This window comes from Nesoenas mayeri (genome assembly GCF_963082525.1).
Source record: "Nesoenas mayeri genome assembly, chromosome: 9".
Taxonomy (NCBI): domain Eukaryota; kingdom Metazoa; phylum Chordata; class Aves; order Columbiformes; family Columbidae; genus Nesoenas; species Nesoenas mayeri.
In genome coordinates, this window is record NC_137557.1 from 15,498,111 (window position 1) to 15,518,966 (window position 20,856).

Consider the following 20,856-nt stretch of genomic DNA (forward strand, 5'->3'; position numbering starts at 1 on the left):
ATACATAAAAAAAAAATTAAAAGACTGGTATGATTTTCTTCAGATATGGATATAAAATGAAAACTTATCTACAGTTTTTAAATGAGAATTGAAGAACCTCTATTAAGAATGCCTGTTAAAAGATGCCGTGTAATTATTAGTCCCCACGTATCCTTTATTATCCAGTCAATCACTTTTTAACATCCCATGAAAGAGAAGAATTAGATTTCAAGCATCTGAAACTTACAGAATCTGAAAGTATAAAGTAACTCAAATCTTGTCATAAACAATGAATTATTTTCACACTGCCATAAGAAAAGTAAGATAACAAAGATTTAGGGAAAATGCAGGCTTTAGAGAGTTTTCATTCAATCTAATTATTCCAGTTCTCACAAAGTATTTAGAAACCTTCTCTATTTGTGTTTTTATTGTTTGTTTTTAACATGAAAGATGGGTTTTGGCAGTATTTTTAAGTTATCATAATTGATCTGACTATGGTCATAGTGATTTTAACTTGAAAATTGACACTGCCATCTGTGGCAACAAGGTAAGGTCAAACAGAGCACTCCTGTGTTTCACACAGTTAATGTTTAATTTATCCAATATATATCTCCAGTGAAGGAGAAGATGAAACCGCTAGAATCCAGTCAAAAGCTCTTCGATTCTGTGCAGATTTCTCTAGAATTATTTACAGCTGCCAGTATAAACCTCACATTATGCTGCAGGCAAACAATAGTTGCTTCTAAATCTTGAGACATTATAGTTCAGATTTTACATTGGGTTCTTCAGATCTACAGTTGGGCTGGGTTGATTTTGCTCATCTACAAGTAATTCGGTGGCTGGGCAAGGTGTTGCTAGATAAATGGAAAACTCTGGTTTGTTGATAGCGGACTGTAAATCCCTACAGGCGGCTCTGGGAAGTGGCGAAGGGACAATACTGTGTTTTCTACAGGAAGGGGAGACAGTCCTTGCTGTTTTTTTTCTCTGTCCTCTATCAGTTTCACTCAAACACCAAGCTAAGACCAGCACAGTTTCCTAGTGGTGGGGTATTAAAAGAAGCTTCTCGCTTTCTCTAAAGGCTGTAAATGTTATCCATCATATTTGCAAGCTAAATCCTTTTCTGATTAAGTTCCTTTAACTCCAGGGAACAGTCACAACAAAGAGACAAGGAAACAGGGCAATAAGTCTCATTGGTTAAGTGTGTAAGGGTATAGAGAATTCCGCTTTCAGACAAAAACACAGTACCAGCAAGTTATAAATTCCAGAAGGGGAATTCTGAAATGTGCCTCCCGTAGAAGCAGAGCCAGGGAATTACTGGAAGGCACAGGGAAGCCTGTCCAGCCAGCAAGTCAGTATGTCACATACTGCCCTGCCCGTTCCCATTCATTCCACCAGTCTAACCCTTGTTTACATAGTCTTCTCTGAAATAGTCATGTCTAATTCCTGAAGGTTGCTTTCTCAAGTTAGGTGTAAGAGCCTTTCTAACCACATTGCCAGTCAAACAGTTACTCACATTTTTCACTGATCCTGATGGCAAACCCGTAAGGGAACAGCTGCCTTACAGAAAAAGCTTCTGGCCTGACAGTTCAGCTGCACAGGGCGTGCAGTGAGCACAAGATGCTGCATCCAGATTTCAGCAGCACTTCACCTGCAAGGTTTTATGCAAGCTTGAGAATGGGGTAAAGGTAAAACAAGAGAACTCAGTGCTGCGTAAGTTCTGAGTAACTTTACAAAAGCATGTAGTGTTACTAATACTGCTTGCGTAAATTAATTTACACTGAAGGACTCAAAGTTCAGACTGATTTGGGAGTTTTTCTCATTAATGGACACAGGACTGATTGCTTAAAATTTTCATCTCCACACTATAAAGCATGATCATTGAAAGTCATCACTTTGCAGAGGAACAGCTAATATCTCCTAGAAATCCCACAAAAATACATTAAGTTTTCTAAACTTGCTTAGCTTATTTATGATATACATTTTCCAACAAGGTAACAGGCTAGGGATTAATCAGCTGATTGCTGGATCATAAACTGCGTTGTGTAAAAAGATCATGTTAATAAGCATATTAATTTAATGCTATTTAACCATATTAATTGAAACCTGCTGACAAAAGTAATGAAATATTATTTAAGTCCTCAAGAACTGTAAATCAAATCATTATAGTATCTTCATCCTGATATGTCATCATACAATCTCAATATGGACTTTAGACTTGATGCTCTTTCATCCTTAATTATAGACTCACTGCTGAAGGAAATCGGAACAGGAAAGTATAACTTAAAAAGTAAAGTATGGCAATGGAGATGTCCAGATCTACTGAAAGGAAGGAAGAAAATGAAAAGGAAAAAAAAAAACAAACAAAAACAGCACACACCACCACACTTCACTCAAAGGAGTGTTTCCTGAACAGACGCCAGGAACTGCAGCTACTGTTTGTATCTTTCTGCGAGAGAAGGGGAGCAGCTCAGTAGATGGCTGTGTGCTACTGCTGCCCAAACTGCATCCATCTGCTGCCCGTCAGGGGTCCTGCTCCAGATACGTAGCATCCAGATTGTATTTGGGAGCAGCAGCCCTCTGAAATCATAGACAGCAAGAGCACAAACAGAAATGGGCTTAGTGCCTCTATCTTAAACCCTCCATGGTCACACAGGACATGTGTGTGCCCTGTGGCTTTGGTCTTGCTATTTGTACGAGTGTTTAACAGACCAAACAATTAGAGCTGTGTTTAATCTAAAGCACACAGGCTATATGAATTTATTTGTGGTTAATGCCTACTATTTTCTGTTATCAGACATTGGATTGTTTATAGATAATTAGTTTACACTTCTAGGAAGAAAAGGGCACTAAACGGCAGTTTATAATGGCTCTCACAATTCAGTCTCTTGACTGTTAAAAAATTCAAAAGTATTTCTAGACTGAAGAAAACCCTACTTACAGCAAAATGTCCTTGATAATTAGCAACACAGCAACCACCATAAAATACAATTCTCATCCTTTTGAAATGAGCAGCCTAATTAGCAGCTGTTGTTGTGATTCTTTCAGGAACTACACTTAGGAAAAAATGACCTTTAAGGCACTACAAGAGGTCAGGTGTTTCCACATGAATGGTTGGCAGAGAAAAACACTAACAGAAAAGAAAGTTATCTTTCAAACAAGATGACCACCAGTACCAGATTCTAATCAGTCTCCGCATATGTGCCGTGCAGGAGGAATCTGTTCCCCCAGCACGTCACAATCATGGTGCCTGCAGGAAAATTTCATACTAGAATGTTCTTTCATTATCTTCCAAGGTGTACAGCACCACTGGCTGTCTGATGTAAGTTAACATATGTGATGGCTAATACTCTGTCTGAGGGTAAACTGGAAATCCATTTTAACTAATACATGGCACTGAGGTCTGGCACTCTTCAAAAAGTATACATGAGGTTCTTGCCTAAAGGATCCAATAGAGTCCAAATTCCTAGTTAGATTTAAACAGGCTGCATGCATGAGGTACTTTCTTCCATTTAAGTGGAGCCTAAGCATAAACATTATCCCTGATGGGCACTGCCTCTTTCTGTCTCATAGTTCGCTTTCTGTAGCTCAACAAAAAAACCTAATTTCCAACCTCCAGGAACCCCTGCAAATTCAGACTCAAAAGTGATAGACGGGGGCTTCAGGCAGTGCTGCTCAGGAAAGAGTCCAGGTGATCAGTAGAAAGGCCTGAAGAAGTAGCTATTAGTACTTCTGATAACAAGAAAATGAATTCGGGGAGATTTACTTGTATTGGAATAGTATCAGTATAGTTTTGCTCTTGTTTTAGCCAGATTTGCATTAGGGGAAAGTCTTGCTCATAGTATCCTATATTTCAACCAGATTTTATTTTAGAGAAGGCCTATAGCAAAACCTTCATTTTGCAGCTATTCAAAACAAGCAGGGCGGACATAGAAATTCCCACATTCTTTTTCTTTCTGAGAGAATAAACCGCTACAGACATTGAAAGGTTATAAGCATGGAGTCAAAAGAAGAAGAATAGCTTATGCTGCATTTAGCACATGGCTGCTAAGAGTAGATACCTGAAATTGTAGGTAGACATTTCTGCTAACTTTGAGGCATCTAACTTATTGAAAATCACATGAGTCACAGTGTAGACCCTTCTAGAAATCCAAAAGCTCTCACGTCTCTGGATACGAACTATCATTACAGCTCTAGCCTAAGGACCCTGAAGAGAAGCATCCCTTCATTTTTGTCCAGCACCTTCCCATCCAGCTTCCCCCTTCCCCCCGACGCAGCAGCAGCTCCAGCTGCCTCACTGGCTGAGCCCCGTGCTCCCGAGCTGGACCGCACGGCCCGCTGACTCCTGCACCCCTGCAGAGCCACTGCGGCTGTTACAAACAGGCTGCCCTCGTTTATAAATTGCCTTCTTATCTCTAATTGGATATGCACCACATGCGTAGCGCTTGTAATAATTATTACCTTTAAAATGGATTGCAATTGACAGGAAGTGTACAATGAACTCCAGTTCTCTACACAGCTATTTTCTGTGTTTAGCAGAAAAAAAAGATGAAGACTGGAAATGCGCCAGATGCATTGTTTGACCAGATGTACCATGAGATCTTATGGAACCCCACAGAATAGTATAATGCTATAAAGAAAGCTAAAGCTGCTTACTGTATGGGTTTAACAAGAGGAATCATAAAAACACAACAAAATCTTGATTTCTGCAAAAGGAATTATACTACCATGTATTTCAATCTGAATTTCTTAACAAAATCCCTCATTATCTTACTGATGGTCCTGATTACTTAACCAGGCTAAAAGAATGTTAATCTGCGGTCTCTTTACATGTGGCTCCTCTTAAGTTTATGTGGAAATGCTGTCGTTGTTTCTTTCTTGATAAACAGCTAGGAAACATTGCTACAAGTAAACTGATAATATACTTCTTATAACTATGGTATACCTGTAAGTAGCTGCATAATTTATGATTTACATCATAAAATAGCTACTATCTTATCCATAATACCAAAAATATTGGGCATCCTCATACAGAAATCTCATATAGAATATTCAGTTCTGTACTTAATTCCTTAATCTCCATTTTTCCTCTGTTTTTGCATACATAGTTATTCTTTAACTGAGAATGTCCAGATTTACTCTGGCCTCATTAGTTCCCATCAGACGTGTCCCTTCGTCATCAGCATTTTGTAAAGAACACATAGTCTAATATCTTACATGCACACATCCTGCTGAATAAAAATAGTATTTTGGATCTACGGATTGTCTTCTGTAAAACAAAGAAAACAACTTTCCTTCATTTTGGTTAAGCACAGAAACAGGAAAATAGACATGCTGAAATGTACTTCATAGCCTGAAGAAACCGAGAGCTGTAGCGAAAGCAGTAGTTCTACAGAGAAGCCAATCTTGTTGAAAAATGATGTCATTTTTGATGCTGGTAGGCTAAGGAACATAATACCAGATGCAAACTAGTTTCTAAATTGCTTCATTAAAGTTTTTATAATCTGTTTAAACATTAAACATTTTCTTTAAATATTAATAAAGTTCTTTGATTGTTAAGGTTATAGTTTACTCTTTAGAACACAGTAGCAGATGCCAGCAGTTAGCTAACATATACCACATGGAATTAAAACCTATAGGCCAAAATCTCCTTGGCATATGGAAAAATATATAATGGAATTCCAAACTGAGACACATGCTGTAGTTTCTTCGAAAGGTGCCCTGAATCACAAATGAGACTTTCATATGACTTCATCTGTGAAGTCAAACTGTATGGGGCTATGTAAGCTACTGCCAAATCAAAAACTGGTTTATGTAACTATGCAGATCATGTAATTTTACTTTGCTCGTGTCTGTTATTGTCTCTCTCTCTCGATCTTCTCATGAGAGGTTTGAAGAGTGACCTCTGAAATGTTTCTTCTTACTGTGGGTAGCCAGCACTTATCCCTGGTTTTCGAGTCTGCATCCATGCAAACATCCAGCCCTGTACCCCGCCTCTGTCAAGCACATCTAGTTTTGTGAAGAGAATTTCCTCTAAGTGTATGGGCTGTCAAATCAGGTCCCTTCCTCATTATTGCCACTGCAGATGTGGAATACAGAGGCAGAAAAAGCAATCCAAAAATCAATCTAATCCTGGGCTAAGAATGTATTGTTGTATCATCAGCATGTAGGACTGAAACAGAGCAGAGTTCAGTTTAACATCACATACTTACAGTACGTAAGGTTACCTCTAGCTTAAATTATATCTTATTCAATTTCATGTTTTCTAGAAGTTGACAATTACAACATGCCCTTAAATGTAGTTGGTCACAACTCTCTCATCTAAGAATTTGTGGTAGGATTCTTTATTTAAGCCTTTATTTGGTTTTCATACAGGTAAACTAATTTAATAGAGGTTTATGTCATGAACCAAAGCCCTTTGTCTTTAGTGAGATTTTGCTTACACTGTAAATGAAGAGGTTCTAAATATAATGATAATATAAGTAAAACCACTCAGATTCTTTCCTAAAATATAGTTACGTCCTAATGGTAATAGTTTTCTCTAACCTTTGTCTGAAACACTAACACTTGACTTTATCGTATTAACGGATTTTAGTATAGGATTTATCAATAAATTCTCTTATTATGCAATCAACCTCTAGAAAACAACATCTGTTTTTTATTTCTGTGCATAGGTACATTATACTGCTAAACTGCAATGCAGTAAAATTAAGCACACAGGTTTACATAGTTTTTAATGTTGAGGGTATTATTAATAGGCTCCTTTGTTATAACTCTGTGTTGCCTCACACTTACATAAGCCTGTGTCAACGTGGTCATAATTCTCTCAGTGTGGGGTCACTGGATTTGATAAAGAAATTAAGATAGCAATTCCTAGCATGGATAGATAGGTGACATTGTGATCTTTATGGAGCATCAAGCTTTTTGTCACAGATGGAAGCCCGCGTGGTTTGGGAGCTGGCAGCTCTGCCAATATTGTGAGGCCTCTGGTTCCCCTGCAAACCACGAGGCTTTTGCACATTCCAGAGAACCCTGGGGCAATGGGAGGCCTGAAGGAATCTGAGCTGTTGTGGGATTTCTGACATTACCAAACTACTATTGACAAAGATCCATTCTTGCAATGTGGAATATGTTTTCTATATCTCTCTCCTTTTTAACTTACATGATTCCTGCATCAGTGCTGATCCCTTAAGGTTCTTTTTCTAGGGATACCATCTGCAAAATTCCATATTAGCTAAAAAACTGCACAAATCTTTGGTCAAAACATCTTGAAATATGTAGCTGGAACTAAAATTCTCACACAATAACCTGCAAGAAAAAATAAATACATGTACATAAGGCACTATAGTAGTCTACAGCACTTGTCAGCATCCCATCATTTTAGTGACCACACAGATATGTTTCCATTTCACAATTAATGGTTTTTCTACCTTCAAAGGTGACAATCGTACAACATGGTAGAACAGTGCAAGAAATACTGAACAGCTGACTATAGCTCTTCTCTTTCTCCTAGTGCTGTCTGTGGAAATGAGTAAGGGCTAAAATGCCCTTTGTCAAAATCCTTCAGATGAAACATTTAAATCCTGACTAGGATGGTAATAAGTGCCCTGTCCTTCCACATGGTTTGGTACCTACCTAAAACAATTAAGATAGCGTGCAAGTTTGCGCATCTGTTTCAAGCTTCTGACTTTTAATTCTGCTTCAGTCATACTAAGTTAGGGGGGTGTTGACCACACTTTGCCAACAGTGAGTTTGAGAAGAGTTCTGAGTGAGAATTCCAACCAGACATTCAGCATCCTCAGCAACACACATTCGTCTAGTGACTAATACTTCTCTGGAAAAAACATTTCTCTGTATGATGTGCCAGATGATATTTCCCTAATCCACCCACCTTCTGCTTTCCTACAGATTCTTATCAGGAGTTATTTTTAAGGTGAATTAAAGAGTGACTGGTTGTATCTTTTCACTACAAATTCTTAATTTTATGTAAAATAAAGTGGGTCGTGAGCTCTCAGATTTAAGTACAGTTTAAGGTGTGTCTTAGTTTAGGATTTTTTATTTCTGATTATTTTACTGGATGCCTTTTTTGGGGGGTGAAGCGTGGGAGGAGGGGGTCTGAGATCAGTTGTGGGATTACTAAAACATCACCAAGGAGAACACTAGTAATTTAGTAGACCTGAAAATACTGGAAATCTGTACAATACTTTCTCCAACAGCTTCTGTTGGTTTTAGCTGAGTTTCATTACAGCCAGATGCAAACCTGCCCCATTGAAATTAATTATGAAACTATCATTTAAATTCAAATAAATTCAAAGAGCCATGGGCTCACTTCGGGCTTGTGTACACTTACTTTGAAAGCAAGATTTCACTTTTCAGGCTTTGCACCCTAACGTCATCCAACTGCTGTACCTTTTGTATTTTTGACATGATTAATTTTTGTCCTGTTTGTGCGTCATATAATACTACATATTCATTACCATTGGCCTTTACACACACTATTAGTGTATGCAGACACATGCACACACATACACTCCATGCTATGCAAAAGTCACATGTAAACAGCCCTGATAATTACCTCTAAGTTCATTTTCTGCAATTATCATTCATCTGCAATTTTTGGTGTATTTCTGAGACATAAGTTCAGGGTGTTACTGCCCTTCACCACAGACAGTGATTTACTCACACTAGAAGCTGGAGGCACTTGGAAGCTGACTGTATTTGATGACAACTTTCTTGTGCTTTATTCACAAGATGGTCTTTTGTACTGTTTTCAAAAAGTACATCAGCCAGCATCTGACATTTTCTGGAGTTAAGAAACTGGACTATTCACATTTAATGTTCAAGCAAATCCCTTTCACGTTCTGTCTCATTTGTCTCATCTAAGTACAGTCTGCACTGTAGATTATATCTTTAAGTGTAGAGTACTGTTAGATGAGAAAAGTAATGTACTCTAATAGTTAAGAAAAAAGTGACATACAAAAATCATAGTTGCTAGTCACATTTCTTGGATTTTTGTCCAAATGAATCACAAATTCTTGAACACAGCATTAATTACTGACCAGTCAAAAGTACTTATATCCCTTCGAACAATTTTTCAGCTCTAATCTGTTATGCCCCATCTTGAACAGGACCCTTCCTTCTTACTCACAAACAATACAGCACCGCTGAACATAGAGAGCTGTTCCCCAAGCACTTGGTGTTGATACAACCGAGCAAAGGTGGTTCCTCCTTCCTCTGTGCCTGCTGCATCTCTGGTCAGGAATTTAAGATAAATAAGCACTTCGAAATGGTTGTTTCTAGTTGTGAGCCAAATAACAAGTTAAATGACAAGCTGTAGGAGCAACAGCACTATCCTCTCTGTTTTGGTGATACTTTCCATTAAGGTGTCATTCTTGGGTTATTTTTAGGTACAACTTAATGTCCGATGCGTAATAGCAAAAGTTGTTTGCGCTGCAGGAAAGGGAGATACTTGTCTAAAAAGGTTCTCTTGCTTACGAACCAATCCATGTTTGAAAAAAACAACAAAATTTGCAGAAACTCCCTTTCCTAGGCAACTTAGCAAGACTAATGATAGAATGATTAATTTTTTGACAGCTAGATCCAAAGTCTATTGAAGGCAACATGTAAATTTTCTCCTGAAGCTCTGAGTCTGGCTGTGCTGCCACATGTACACTCCAAGGTTTCTACAAGTTGCCTTGATGTCCAAGGCCAACATTTTTCCTTTACTGTTGCTGGTCAGAAGTGTGTTCTGTGCCAATAATTTATCCAGCTTCTCCCAAGCTAAACTTTGGTGGTGGTGTATAGATTATACCAGAAAGAATAATCCATACTGTGTAAATGCAAAATATTGCTGGCCTCTCCCTTGGTGATGTAGTTTTCTTTATTCCTTTTACTTTCCCGGTTCTTCCTCAGGCCTTACGAATGTTTTAAACCTCCCAGCTCTACAGGGAAATAGAAAGTTATTGTGTGCCTTCCAGAAATCCATTTGGGTGAAACTCATTGAATTCAGTAGCAAAGCCTGCTGACAAAAAAGGCCAGGATTTTGCCCCAGGACCTCAAAGGTCTTGTAAGAATCTCTCTCTGCTAGTGTGTTTGTAAGTTCACAGTGAAATATGTTTGGATATCAAAATTAGCACCATAAACAGGTTTATGTTCTATCATTAATTTGATTCCTTCCTCTAAGTATGTTATTCTAGAAATGAGCATTATGATCACTATGCTGAGAAGATTCATTATAGCTGTATAAAGTATTTCAGGCAAGGGGTTGAAATTCAAACCTTTTTCTGATTTTGAAACTTCTAATAAAAATAGGAAGACTAAATAAAGTAATTAGGCTATAATAAAGGCTTCTACAATCTCAGAGAAATTATGGTAGTCTGAATTCTAACTGCATTTTAATTCAAAATAGTTAGGAAAAGCAATTTCAATCAAATCAAATCAATTGATTTATCAATATCTTGACTTCATGGACCATTTTTGATAGCTGCATTCTCATTAAATAGCATTATTCAAACATAATAAATTTTATAACCATCACTTAACATTGACTGCTTGGGATTTAAATAGCTATCTGTCACCTTCAAATCTCTCTTAAAAAGTATAATCAATTTTACATCCTAGCTGCCTAGATGCTGTTAGACTATTGAAAATCTCCCTCTCTTTTGATGTCATGCAAGTACATATCACTGTAAGATGTCACCCCTAGACAGATGGCATTCCTCCATGTTACCAGCAAAAATCAATGTAACTAGAGAAGGCTTCCAGGTACCTGCAAGAGGCAGGTAACATTCCATCACAGGCGTTAAATCAAGTGAAAGAATGTACTATTGCCATCAGTGAATAAAAGTGACCAGATTTTCCAGGAAAAAAGTTGTGGGTGTACTTCAGCCTCTACCCAATACCTTCATACTATCTTTATTCCCTTGAGATGAGAAATGCTGTTTAAAACAGTAGGATTTGTGAAACCTTATTTTCCGTCTCCCTAACCACAAGGGGACAGTGTCACAGAATACGTTCATTTTCTCCTTTTGAGGCTCCTTTAAAGAATTCTATTTTTATTGCAGTTGAGATTGGAACTTAGTGTGTCCCATCTTCCAGGTGCACTAATTACCTACCTAGATAATCTCTTTAATATTCAGTGAAAATTTAAATAGTTCTATAAAACAGGTCAAGTTGCAAAACTCATTTTGGCCTAGCTTGTTTCTCTAATTGGCTTGAACTTAACTATGAGTATGGAGGGAAGGAAGAAGAAGAAAAAAGAAGGTACTTCCCTTACCTCATTCAAAAGATAAAACTAGTGCAGTTTTTATATTATATACTATTTTTCACTTGAGTTAAAACATCAATATAAGATAAACTTAGTGGTTACAGCACTAAGCTGGGCTAATTCCTTCCTCTGCCAGTGAGAACTGAACTGCAAACAGTACTTTCCAGAAGAGTGTCCCAAATTAAAACTGATGTTTTGCACATCCCTCTTAGTACTCACAACGGCTGAGAGTAATAGAAAACCTAAGCAGGTGTGTTGAATAATGTGGTTTTGAATACATAAATGTGTCAATTTTAGTAGACATTTTTTAAGATAAATCTTTTGTACTATCCTTTTTTACAGAGAAAATAATCAAAGCCAAGCAAATACCAGTTTCAGTAATCAGCTGATCTAAACACCTAAACCAAGTACTCGGATTCATTCTGAACTGGTGGTTTTGTAATTAATATTCTACTCTGCAATGTGTTGACACTGGTGATTTATTACAACTCATACTTTAAACCTACAAGCAGATTTATAGACTTCATGGAGAGATAGAAACAGCACATTACAAATGAGGTTTTTATATAGAAAAAATGTCTTATTACTATGAGTATATTAAAATGGTTTCTAGTATAATTTTCTGGTAGCCTTGGGGAAACTAATGGCAGCAGATGAGCAGTTTAGTGCCAATTTCATTTAGAGTAGAAAGAGGTGAATTGTCTGTGTGGGAGGTAAGGAAAGGGAATTTATGGTTATTGACAAAATACTTCCAAGTACTCGACACATAAAATTCTAATCCTTTTTTTTTTTTAAATGCAAGTAATCCTACTTGCAACTACACATATTCAAAATAAGAGAAATTTTTGAGTGTCATTTAAGCAGACCATGGACCTGGCTTATGGCCACTCAGACAAAAAAGGATGTTTTTTCAGAGGCTAATGTGCATGGTGCAACTCTTTTAGGAACTCCATGGCGCTCTCAGAAAACTGTAAATTCCAGATGAAAACCTATTCCTCCTGTTCTTCTGCTTCTTATCAAAAAGTCTCGATATCTCATCTTTAAAATACTGACAAGCGTTTGTGTGTAAGTCATGACAACTTGGGAAAATGCTTCTATGGAAGATGTTTCTTAACATGGTTTTCAGAAGTTCTCTTTAGAATAAATTGTGTTGTTCTGATGGGATTTATACTGCATAGTACTGACAGTTAAGTGCTTAATGGAGCATCTCCATCGGCTCCGTATTGCTGTTCAACAAAATACAGAAGCTGAAGAAACACTAAATAAAACACTCTGCTAAATACAGGAATAAAAGTGAAGTCTGGAGGACGGTGGATAAGTTTCACATTATATCTACAAGCATTGTGTTCCAGGAAAAGGCATTCAGATATCACTTCTTTTGTGACAATAACTAGTTCTGAAGCAGTCAATATTTTTAAAGTTGTTGTTGTTAACTCAAGGTGAGAAATTTGGATCAATTGCATTCCATTAACGAATGTGTCATATGTGGGATATATTTTTAAAAAGAGAGAGCGAACTATATAGTGAATAGAGAAGTCTCTGAATGAAGCTAACAAGCTAGTTTTACCATTCCAAGGAGCTGAATCTTTCATTAGAGCCCCTATCATGGCAGTGCCTGCAATAGAAACAAGCCTGCTCTAAATTAGCTATTGAAATAGCACCTGGATTTTTGCTATACGAAGAAAGGAAACTAGTCTGGATTTAATCTTCCAGCAAGTAAGCAGTGCTCTGCTCCTGCAAACAAACCAGTTCATGTCCAGCAATATGATTCATGAACTGCAATAGATTAGAGTGTTGCATGTATCTGGCTAAAAAGTGTTAAATTCACTGTAAATATAGGCTAAAAAACCTTATAGGCCTGTGCTGGTGGCACAGGAAACATTGGCCCAGTGAGCAAAGGAAAGATATGTTATTCCTGTTGATTGAAAGCACACAGTCAAAATTACAGATTTTTCTTTTTAAGAGTCACTTACTGAAATGACTCTGGAAGTTTGAAGCTGCAGTAAAGTAGGAAGCAACAGGATGCATGTGGCCAGAAATTGAGGTAAACTTATAGGGAAATGTAAAAGATGCACTAAACTGAATTTACAAGAAATCCATAAAGACTGCATCTTGACCAGATTGCTGGGAGACAAGGAGTGAGCAGTAATTTCAGGAAAGCACTTCAGGCAAGAGTAAAAGCTTAAATGTACTCTTGGATGTTATTGAGAAAGAGCATACAGCTAAAGCAACAATATAGCAAAACCTGTTTTCCTTGAAAAAATGTATGTCAACAAAAAGTTTGGAAAATACAAGAACGAAACTTTAATTTTAGAAATTGTATTTTCAAAGCACATCAATAGTAGATATACTTTACATTTCTTTAAGCCTTGAATAAGATTTTGTAAATTAAGAGTGAAATATCATTCAGTTTTAAAACCTCTGGAGTCTCTATGTTATGCCAACAACAGAAGCGTGCAGTTATGGCTCCTCATAGCCGTACCCTTCCCCAAAAGTTTTTTTATGTACACACAAATACATATATTTTTATATATGTAAGTCCCAAAATAGTAATGTGAAGATTTACCATAATAATTTGTATGGGTCACAAGATTCCAATACTTTGAGGTTTTTTGGCAACTAGTTTCTCTCATTTAAATTTAATTTAAATAATTTAAGCCTACTAACTTGCAAATATTTCTTGTGTTTTATTTTCACATTGTTCAGCATTGCAGCATAAAATGGGGGCTATGGAATGTGTGCTTGGGATAACTGATAAGGCTGCCATGAGATCTGAAATATCTTCCCAAATACTACTGGGGTTTATGCCATTTTGCTTCTGAAATTTGTTTTAAATAATGGTTCTGACAGCTCTCATTTTTCCTTTGTTAGATCTTAGTGACTGTTACTGGATACTTATTTTTAGAAGCACAAATATATTACAAAAAATATATAAGCCCATTCAGGATGAATAAAATGTCTCCATAGTAACATTCCAGATAGTGACGTATGACTGGTTGTAGACAGATTGACAAACTTCAGCCCTAATTCAGTATCAGGATTTGTTAGTGTAGTCTCTTGAGCCCAGAAGTGACTTCAGAATGGAGAGACCTCTTTTTGTCTCCTCTGTAGTTACTCAGCAGACAATGATTAATTTTTTCCAGATGTGGATAAATATGAAAATTTATTTTATTAGTTTTTTATATAATCATCTGCAAATGCAATCAAGATCATCCACTCAAGGCAAATGAATATTTTGGCTTTGCTTTTTTTCATAGAAAAAATCCTACAATAATGATATATATTAGGGTTATTTTATAATATGTTTAAGTGATATCTTAAATAGTTTAGTTTGAAATGAGTAATTGATAGTGATGGCCATACAGTGCAATAAGTTTTAATCTGCAGGACAGTATTCACAGTAATAAAAAAGATCATGTTATATTTTGAAGGCACAGATTCTTAGAAGTCCATTTAGGGGTTTTTTTCCTCTCTTAGAATTAGTGTGCCCATACCCAGCTCTGTGTTATGCATAACCATGTGTGTAATCAGGATCTGAGCCACTTCCCAGGTTCACCTGTGTAAACATGAGGGAAGTTAAATTCCCTCAGCTTCCTTGCAGTTTGCATTGAAGCTTCTTTAACTTACTTGCTGTTTATATATTTTATCAGTTGTCAATGTCAAGTTTCCACACACAAATCACACAAACACACAACTATGATTTCTTTACAGCTAAAAGACACCACGCATACTATATAGCAAATCAAATGGTTTTAAAATCCGCCCTTGAAATAGGTGTGATTTCTGTTTCTTTCCTCTAAACAGTTCTGTATTCCAAGGGAATCTTTTGACAAACAGCAGTCACTTATAGACATGAGTCATAATTATGTTGTTTCTCTCTCATTGAAGTTGTTCGAGTTCATGAATTTTTTGGCTGAGAATGTCATCTTCTGTTACATGGGACTCGCGCTATTCACGTTTCAAAATCATATCTTCAATCCTCTTTTTATATTTGGTGCATTTGTATCCTTTCCTTTAAAGAAGTATATCTCTATGTGCATGCATATACATATTTTATATATATAAAAATAATGTGTGCTCTATGTGAAAAAAGTCAACAAACCAACAAGTCAGTTATTTAAATACTAAAACTCAAGTTTTTGTCAAGTCCAAACCCAATCATGTTTATTATGTATATCCCAATAACTGGCTCAATGCAGGTGAGCACATGGTCTTGTGACAGTTGCTGTTTTGCAGATCTGCCACAAGGCAGATAGGTTTAAACCTACTGGGGACCTTTTGCCACTAGTTCACAAGTGGGGTGGGAAATGGGGATGTGCATTGGGACACACCTGTAGGGGCAGCTGGAGGCACAAAAAAATCTTTTGCCTGTCCAGAGCCCGTGCAGATCTACCAACTGTGAATCTGCCTCCAGACAAATATGTGCCATAAGCAGAACTTCCCCAAAGCTACTTAAATGATATAAAGTCCTTAAAAAGCACACAGTTCTGCATTGCTCAAATCTTTCCTTTTTTGTATTTGATATCTCTAGTGTACATGGAATTATTTACATCATCATGTGCCTAAGACACTGGTAAGAAAGTCTGTATCTTTAATTCTGCCATGGTTTCTCAACAAATCTGTTGCTTATTTGTACAGTGGTATTGATTTTTTTCATGCTGACAATTCACACAAAGACTCTTTCGGCTCAGAGCAGCAGCCCTTTGCTTATCACTTTTTGATGATCTGTAATAGCTTTGAAAGTTGGGATCATACTGTTTACTTGTAGTAATTTTTATTTGTAATGAATAAGAAGAACTGCATCACGTATCCCCTGGCTACAAGGTTGGGTTATGTGACAGAGAAGCCCCAAAAGCCCATTGCACCCCTCACCACGAGGCGAGTGCAGCAGTGTCCCCTGCATCCCGAGCCTGGGAAGGGAGGTGCAGGGCAGAGCAGCCCCAGTCCCTAGGGATCTCAGCTCTGCCCCAGCTCTTGCTACGAGCTGGCAGGTGGCCACGAGGCTGCGTGGTGGCTGAGCACAGGGCACGGGGGCAACCACTGCTCAGGTGTGTTCTCCCAAGCACACAGGAGCTTTGAGCAGCTCTTGGGACAGCAGATACAATACATTCAGGCGTTGCCACTTGAGTACATCATGTGTTCTACAGGCCACAGCGTGGCTCAGACTCACAGTGCCACAATTGAGCCCTAAGGGCCACAAAGACAAGGGGAGGACAGAACCTGCTAAACGCATGTAGAAGGAGCTCTGATTGTCCTTTAAATCTGAAATAGCCCCATGTTTCTAATTCAGGTAACTTTTGTGATCGTTTCACAAAGGAGTAACAGAGAACTCCTTTTGAAAAATCTCGAAAGAAAAAGGGAGGAAAAAAGCAAAGAATGTTGGATATAGACAATATGAATTGTCAGGAAATAAGAAAGTAATCATGTCCAAAAGCACACTTATTCTTTGCAAATTGCTGCTCAAGGAGATTATACCATCTCTGCAACTGATGACAGGCATTTTACTGAAGGACTGAAGATGAAGGCACATGTGATACAAATGTGATGAGTAAAAGCAGAGTGATTGAAGTGAGATATATGATGATGAATATAAAACCAGGATGTCTGGGGAAGACAATCTCTGCCACTGCACTGCATAATGAAATTGGAACAAGAAGGATCTGACATGCAAAATATGAAGGAAGATAGTCTCATATTCATTTTAATTACACTTTTAAAACTTTGGAGAAATATTGGGTTTAAGTTAACTCTGTTTTTTTCAGTATTTCCTCCACCATTTTCCTCAACTACTTACATTTTAGGTGGCAGTTTTTGCAGCAAGAGCTTGCAACATATATCCACTTTCTTTCATTTTGAATTTGGGTCGAAAACAAAAGATTCCCAGGAACTTTCAGCATATGATGATGTTTTCAGGTGAGTGCTATTTTAGTATTTTTGCTGTCCACATTTAACAACTGACAAAGTCATCTATCATGAAGTCATTATCTTAAAACTCAAGATAGCATTTTCAAAGCTACTGAAGAAAACTGATGTATCCTCAACAATTTTATTGTGTTCTGGACCTATTTTAATTAACTTGTTTTGGAAACCTACCACCCAGGAAGCCAGTCTTTCAACTCATTGTCCAACATCCAGGACAGTTTGGGAATACTATGTTTTTATGTTGTGTTGTTTTAGAGACACCTGTAGTGCACCTAATAGGATGCTTACATACCAGCAAATAAATGTCCAGCCTTGAAGATACTAGTCTTGATACTCAAATCAGACAGAGTCTTTGGCAATTCTTCTAACGTCAGGAACAGTTTTACCTTGAAACCTGAGACCAGGAGACTTTAATTCCACAAACCTTTTCATATGTACTCCAGCCTGAAGAGGGAGCCGTGTTCTATTCTAATCTGTACATCATCCCTTGAACTGTTAAAATCTCAGCTAGATTCTATATTTTTGGACTTCCACAAGCTAGAAATACTTCCACTTGACTTTCTAATGCTAGTTAGGAAAAACTCACCCATATGCTAAGAATATTTGTTCAGTAAAAGACAGAAACACAGAATCCCCAGCGCCATCGATAAAATAGTTTTCTAAAATTAGAAAGTCAGCACTTTTTTCTTCCTTTTCTTGCTTTTTATACAAAAACCTATTACAAATTTTTATAGATAAAAGGTAGATTGACAGCCATGATGTACACTGATCTATTTAGAGAGATAAGTAAAATACAATGCACCACATTTCAGGCTTTCTCATCAGGAGTTCTACACATCAGGGTGCCTCATTTATGCCTATATAATTCCATCTCTCTAGAGAACACAGTTGTTCATTTCTATATCTATTCAAATCCTGCTGAAAGCAGCCACTGAAATTGTCAGTTAATACCAGCTGGACCATAGTGGGAGATGGTGACATACATGCATTAGGAACTGGCTTTCAGACTGTCTGCTCGTCTACAATTGTTGCCTGGGTAAGACATATACATAAACGATCAGTAGAGTTAGCAGGTGGCCAACTAGAAAACAGCATGAAAAATAGCTTCATATCATTAGTTACCTAGTTTCTGGGCCTCAATTTTGGTTTTATTTTTCATCAGATGAAGTATACAATTAAAAATTTTCTAAAAATATATCTTATTCTTCAACTTCTCTGTCCTTATTTTCTCCAGCCAATTTTTATTCTCCAGAGAACTAGGAGCAGAAAGTAGCCTGCAGCCAACAAGTGAACTTGAGAACTCACTCTCACACATTAGCTTTCCAGTACAATCTGGTAGCTGAGAACTGAAAGTAGTAGTATTGAAAGTTTCTAAAATGTGAATGTTAAAATACTCAGAAAATTAACATTTAACTCTTTTCAAAGGAACACTCTATTTTGCAGAGAAAAATGTCTTTGAAACATGATAAAAAAGTCAACAGCATCATCTGCAAGTAGAGCAATAAAGACTGCCTGCGCCTCACGGTGCCCGCAGCTTTACACTTCCCAGAACACATTGGATTTGTGAATCTTCTGTGGAATTGTACTTTTTAATTTGCACTAAGATTTGTGCTCAGTTACCAATAACATTCTTATTTACTATAAACTGATCATCCTGTACATAGTGATAAACAGAGAAGACAGTGACTTCCAGAAGAAAGACACATTTCTGATATGAGTAAACAAGGCATTAAATTTTGAGTTTGGAGAAAGACACTTATTGCCTACATGAGATCTGCAGCAATATTCTGGTACAACATACGGTTCTAATCAAACATGGGGAAAACAGGCTTCCCTCTCCACAGCACCACACACTAAGATGTAGAAAACAACAAATTTGGGGTTACTTTTGTTTTCCATTTTATCACTGCCATATACACCAGATATTTACCACTTTATTTGCTGAGTTTTGCTGCCTTAATCACCATGAACATCGAAGTCTGAAAAAAGCAATTAAGGTCAGGCAAATACATTGTCAATTAGCATTTGAGTATACCTTACTCTGCAAGGAATTCTACCAAAGTAATTAAATTCTGCTTTTTGAGGAGTATTAATACATTTGAGAAAACACGGAAGAGTTAGGCTTTTAAGTGGATTATGTAGCGTTTCGATTTATTACATTCATCTGCTTCTGCCACTCCTCTAACACCACATTACAGAGGGTGGCTTCACTTTTACAACTATGTTTAATCATGATTCTTGATAATATTCCATTGTAAATTAGAACTGGATTAGTCTTTATAGAAGTCCAAGCTTCTCAAATTAAGTTCAACATCAGCCAAAATGGGTAGGCCAGCAGTCTCTGATCATGTGAAAAATAAATATTCTGATGTCTCAAATTGTAAGGGAGCTACCACTATACATTAGCTGTCTATGCTGCATGAAAAATGGCTCATGTCAGTTCAGACTCCACTATGATGCCTTTAGCTGGAAATGAAATTAAAAGGGAAGGAAACTAAATAGATCCAAGTGGTCTTATTAATGGGAATAACATGTCTGATATTTGGGCATCACTGCTACATAACCAGGAGGGGACTTTTTAACAGGTACAGTGCCACACCTTCCACACTTCTTCCAGTATCTCTACTTCCTTTTTACTGTGTTTTCCTCTTCTCTACAGCATATAAACCAGTGAGAGGCTGGTGCTACAGGGTGGTTGCTCTTAATATAAGACATTACAACAGCAGTGAAGTCTGAAAGGGTGGAACACAAATGCAGAAGAAAAACAAAAAAAGAATGCCTGTGTACAGGCATTTACATCTGCACAGTCATACATACACAGTGGTGGGAAGCGTCAAAGTGAACTTTCCCAAAAGATACGTATGAGATCAGCTAAAGAGGAAAGAAAGCAAGGAAGAAAAGATCAGAGACCTATGGTTGAAACCAAAACACCAGATCTGCATACAGAAAGTCTCCTTTCCTGGCAGATTCTCTCCACGCTACCCACAAACACTGTTGCCCTCCAAGGCTCTTCAGAAGGATGGGTTCAGAGTGGTGTGTTTATGGAGCGTGAGCAGAGGACAGAAAACTTTTTCCATCCTGTGGGCCACTTAAGCTTAACTCTTCAAATCCTTTTCTTTGAAGGCCCTGACACATGAAAGAATATCTCTTGAAAAGATGATCCCTAAAGGCAGGCACAGCTAGCAGGAAAATCTGGTAGGAAATCTGTGACAGAGCCCAAAGGATCGATGGATCACAGCACAGATGTGAAGCTGTTGTCAGTGCTGCATCTCTGAAAGATGAGGGGAGACAATCTCTGCTAAAGGTTCATCAGAGCCTTTTTCTGCCACTTTTTGCAGGTGTAGCTGAGATACCAATGTCCACTGGAGCCAACTGTTCCATCGTGCTTTGTTGGTATTTTTCCCTGAGGTGTGACAGAAACCCTGACCTTCCTTATCTTCAGTTTAGTTCAGCATCTTACCATCTTCTGAGATTGTTAAAAATGCCCTCCTTCATTTGTGTTGTTATCTGGAATGTGTTCCTGGAAAGTATATAAAGAACCTTGCTCTCATCAAGTCTTTACATTTTAGGTTATATTCATCTGCTTCCTGTTGCTTTAGTTGGAAGCAAATTCTTTATTTATTTTACTTTAGACAAGCTTTTAGTTGAAACTGAATTAGCTCTTATAGATCAACACTGAGCCTTTTATGAAT

General features: G+C 37.5%; 1 protein-coding gene across 1 annotated transcript in view; it reads left to right on the plus strand.

Annotated features, from left to right (window-relative positions):
* SLC9A9 (solute carrier family 9 member A9) overlaps positions 1-20,856 on the plus strand; it is a gene marked incomplete at its 3' end in the record, with an annotated part of 191,006 nt that overhangs the window by 87,057 nt on the left and 83,093 nt on the right. The window contains exons 10-11 of the mRNA XM_080349551.1: positions 15,131-15,244; positions 17,044-17,155. Of these exons, the coding sequence (XP_080205677.1) occupies positions 15,131-15,244; positions 17,044-17,155 (226 nt within the window). The remainder of the gene's footprint in view (positions 1-15,130; positions 15,245-17,043; positions 17,156-20,856) is intronic.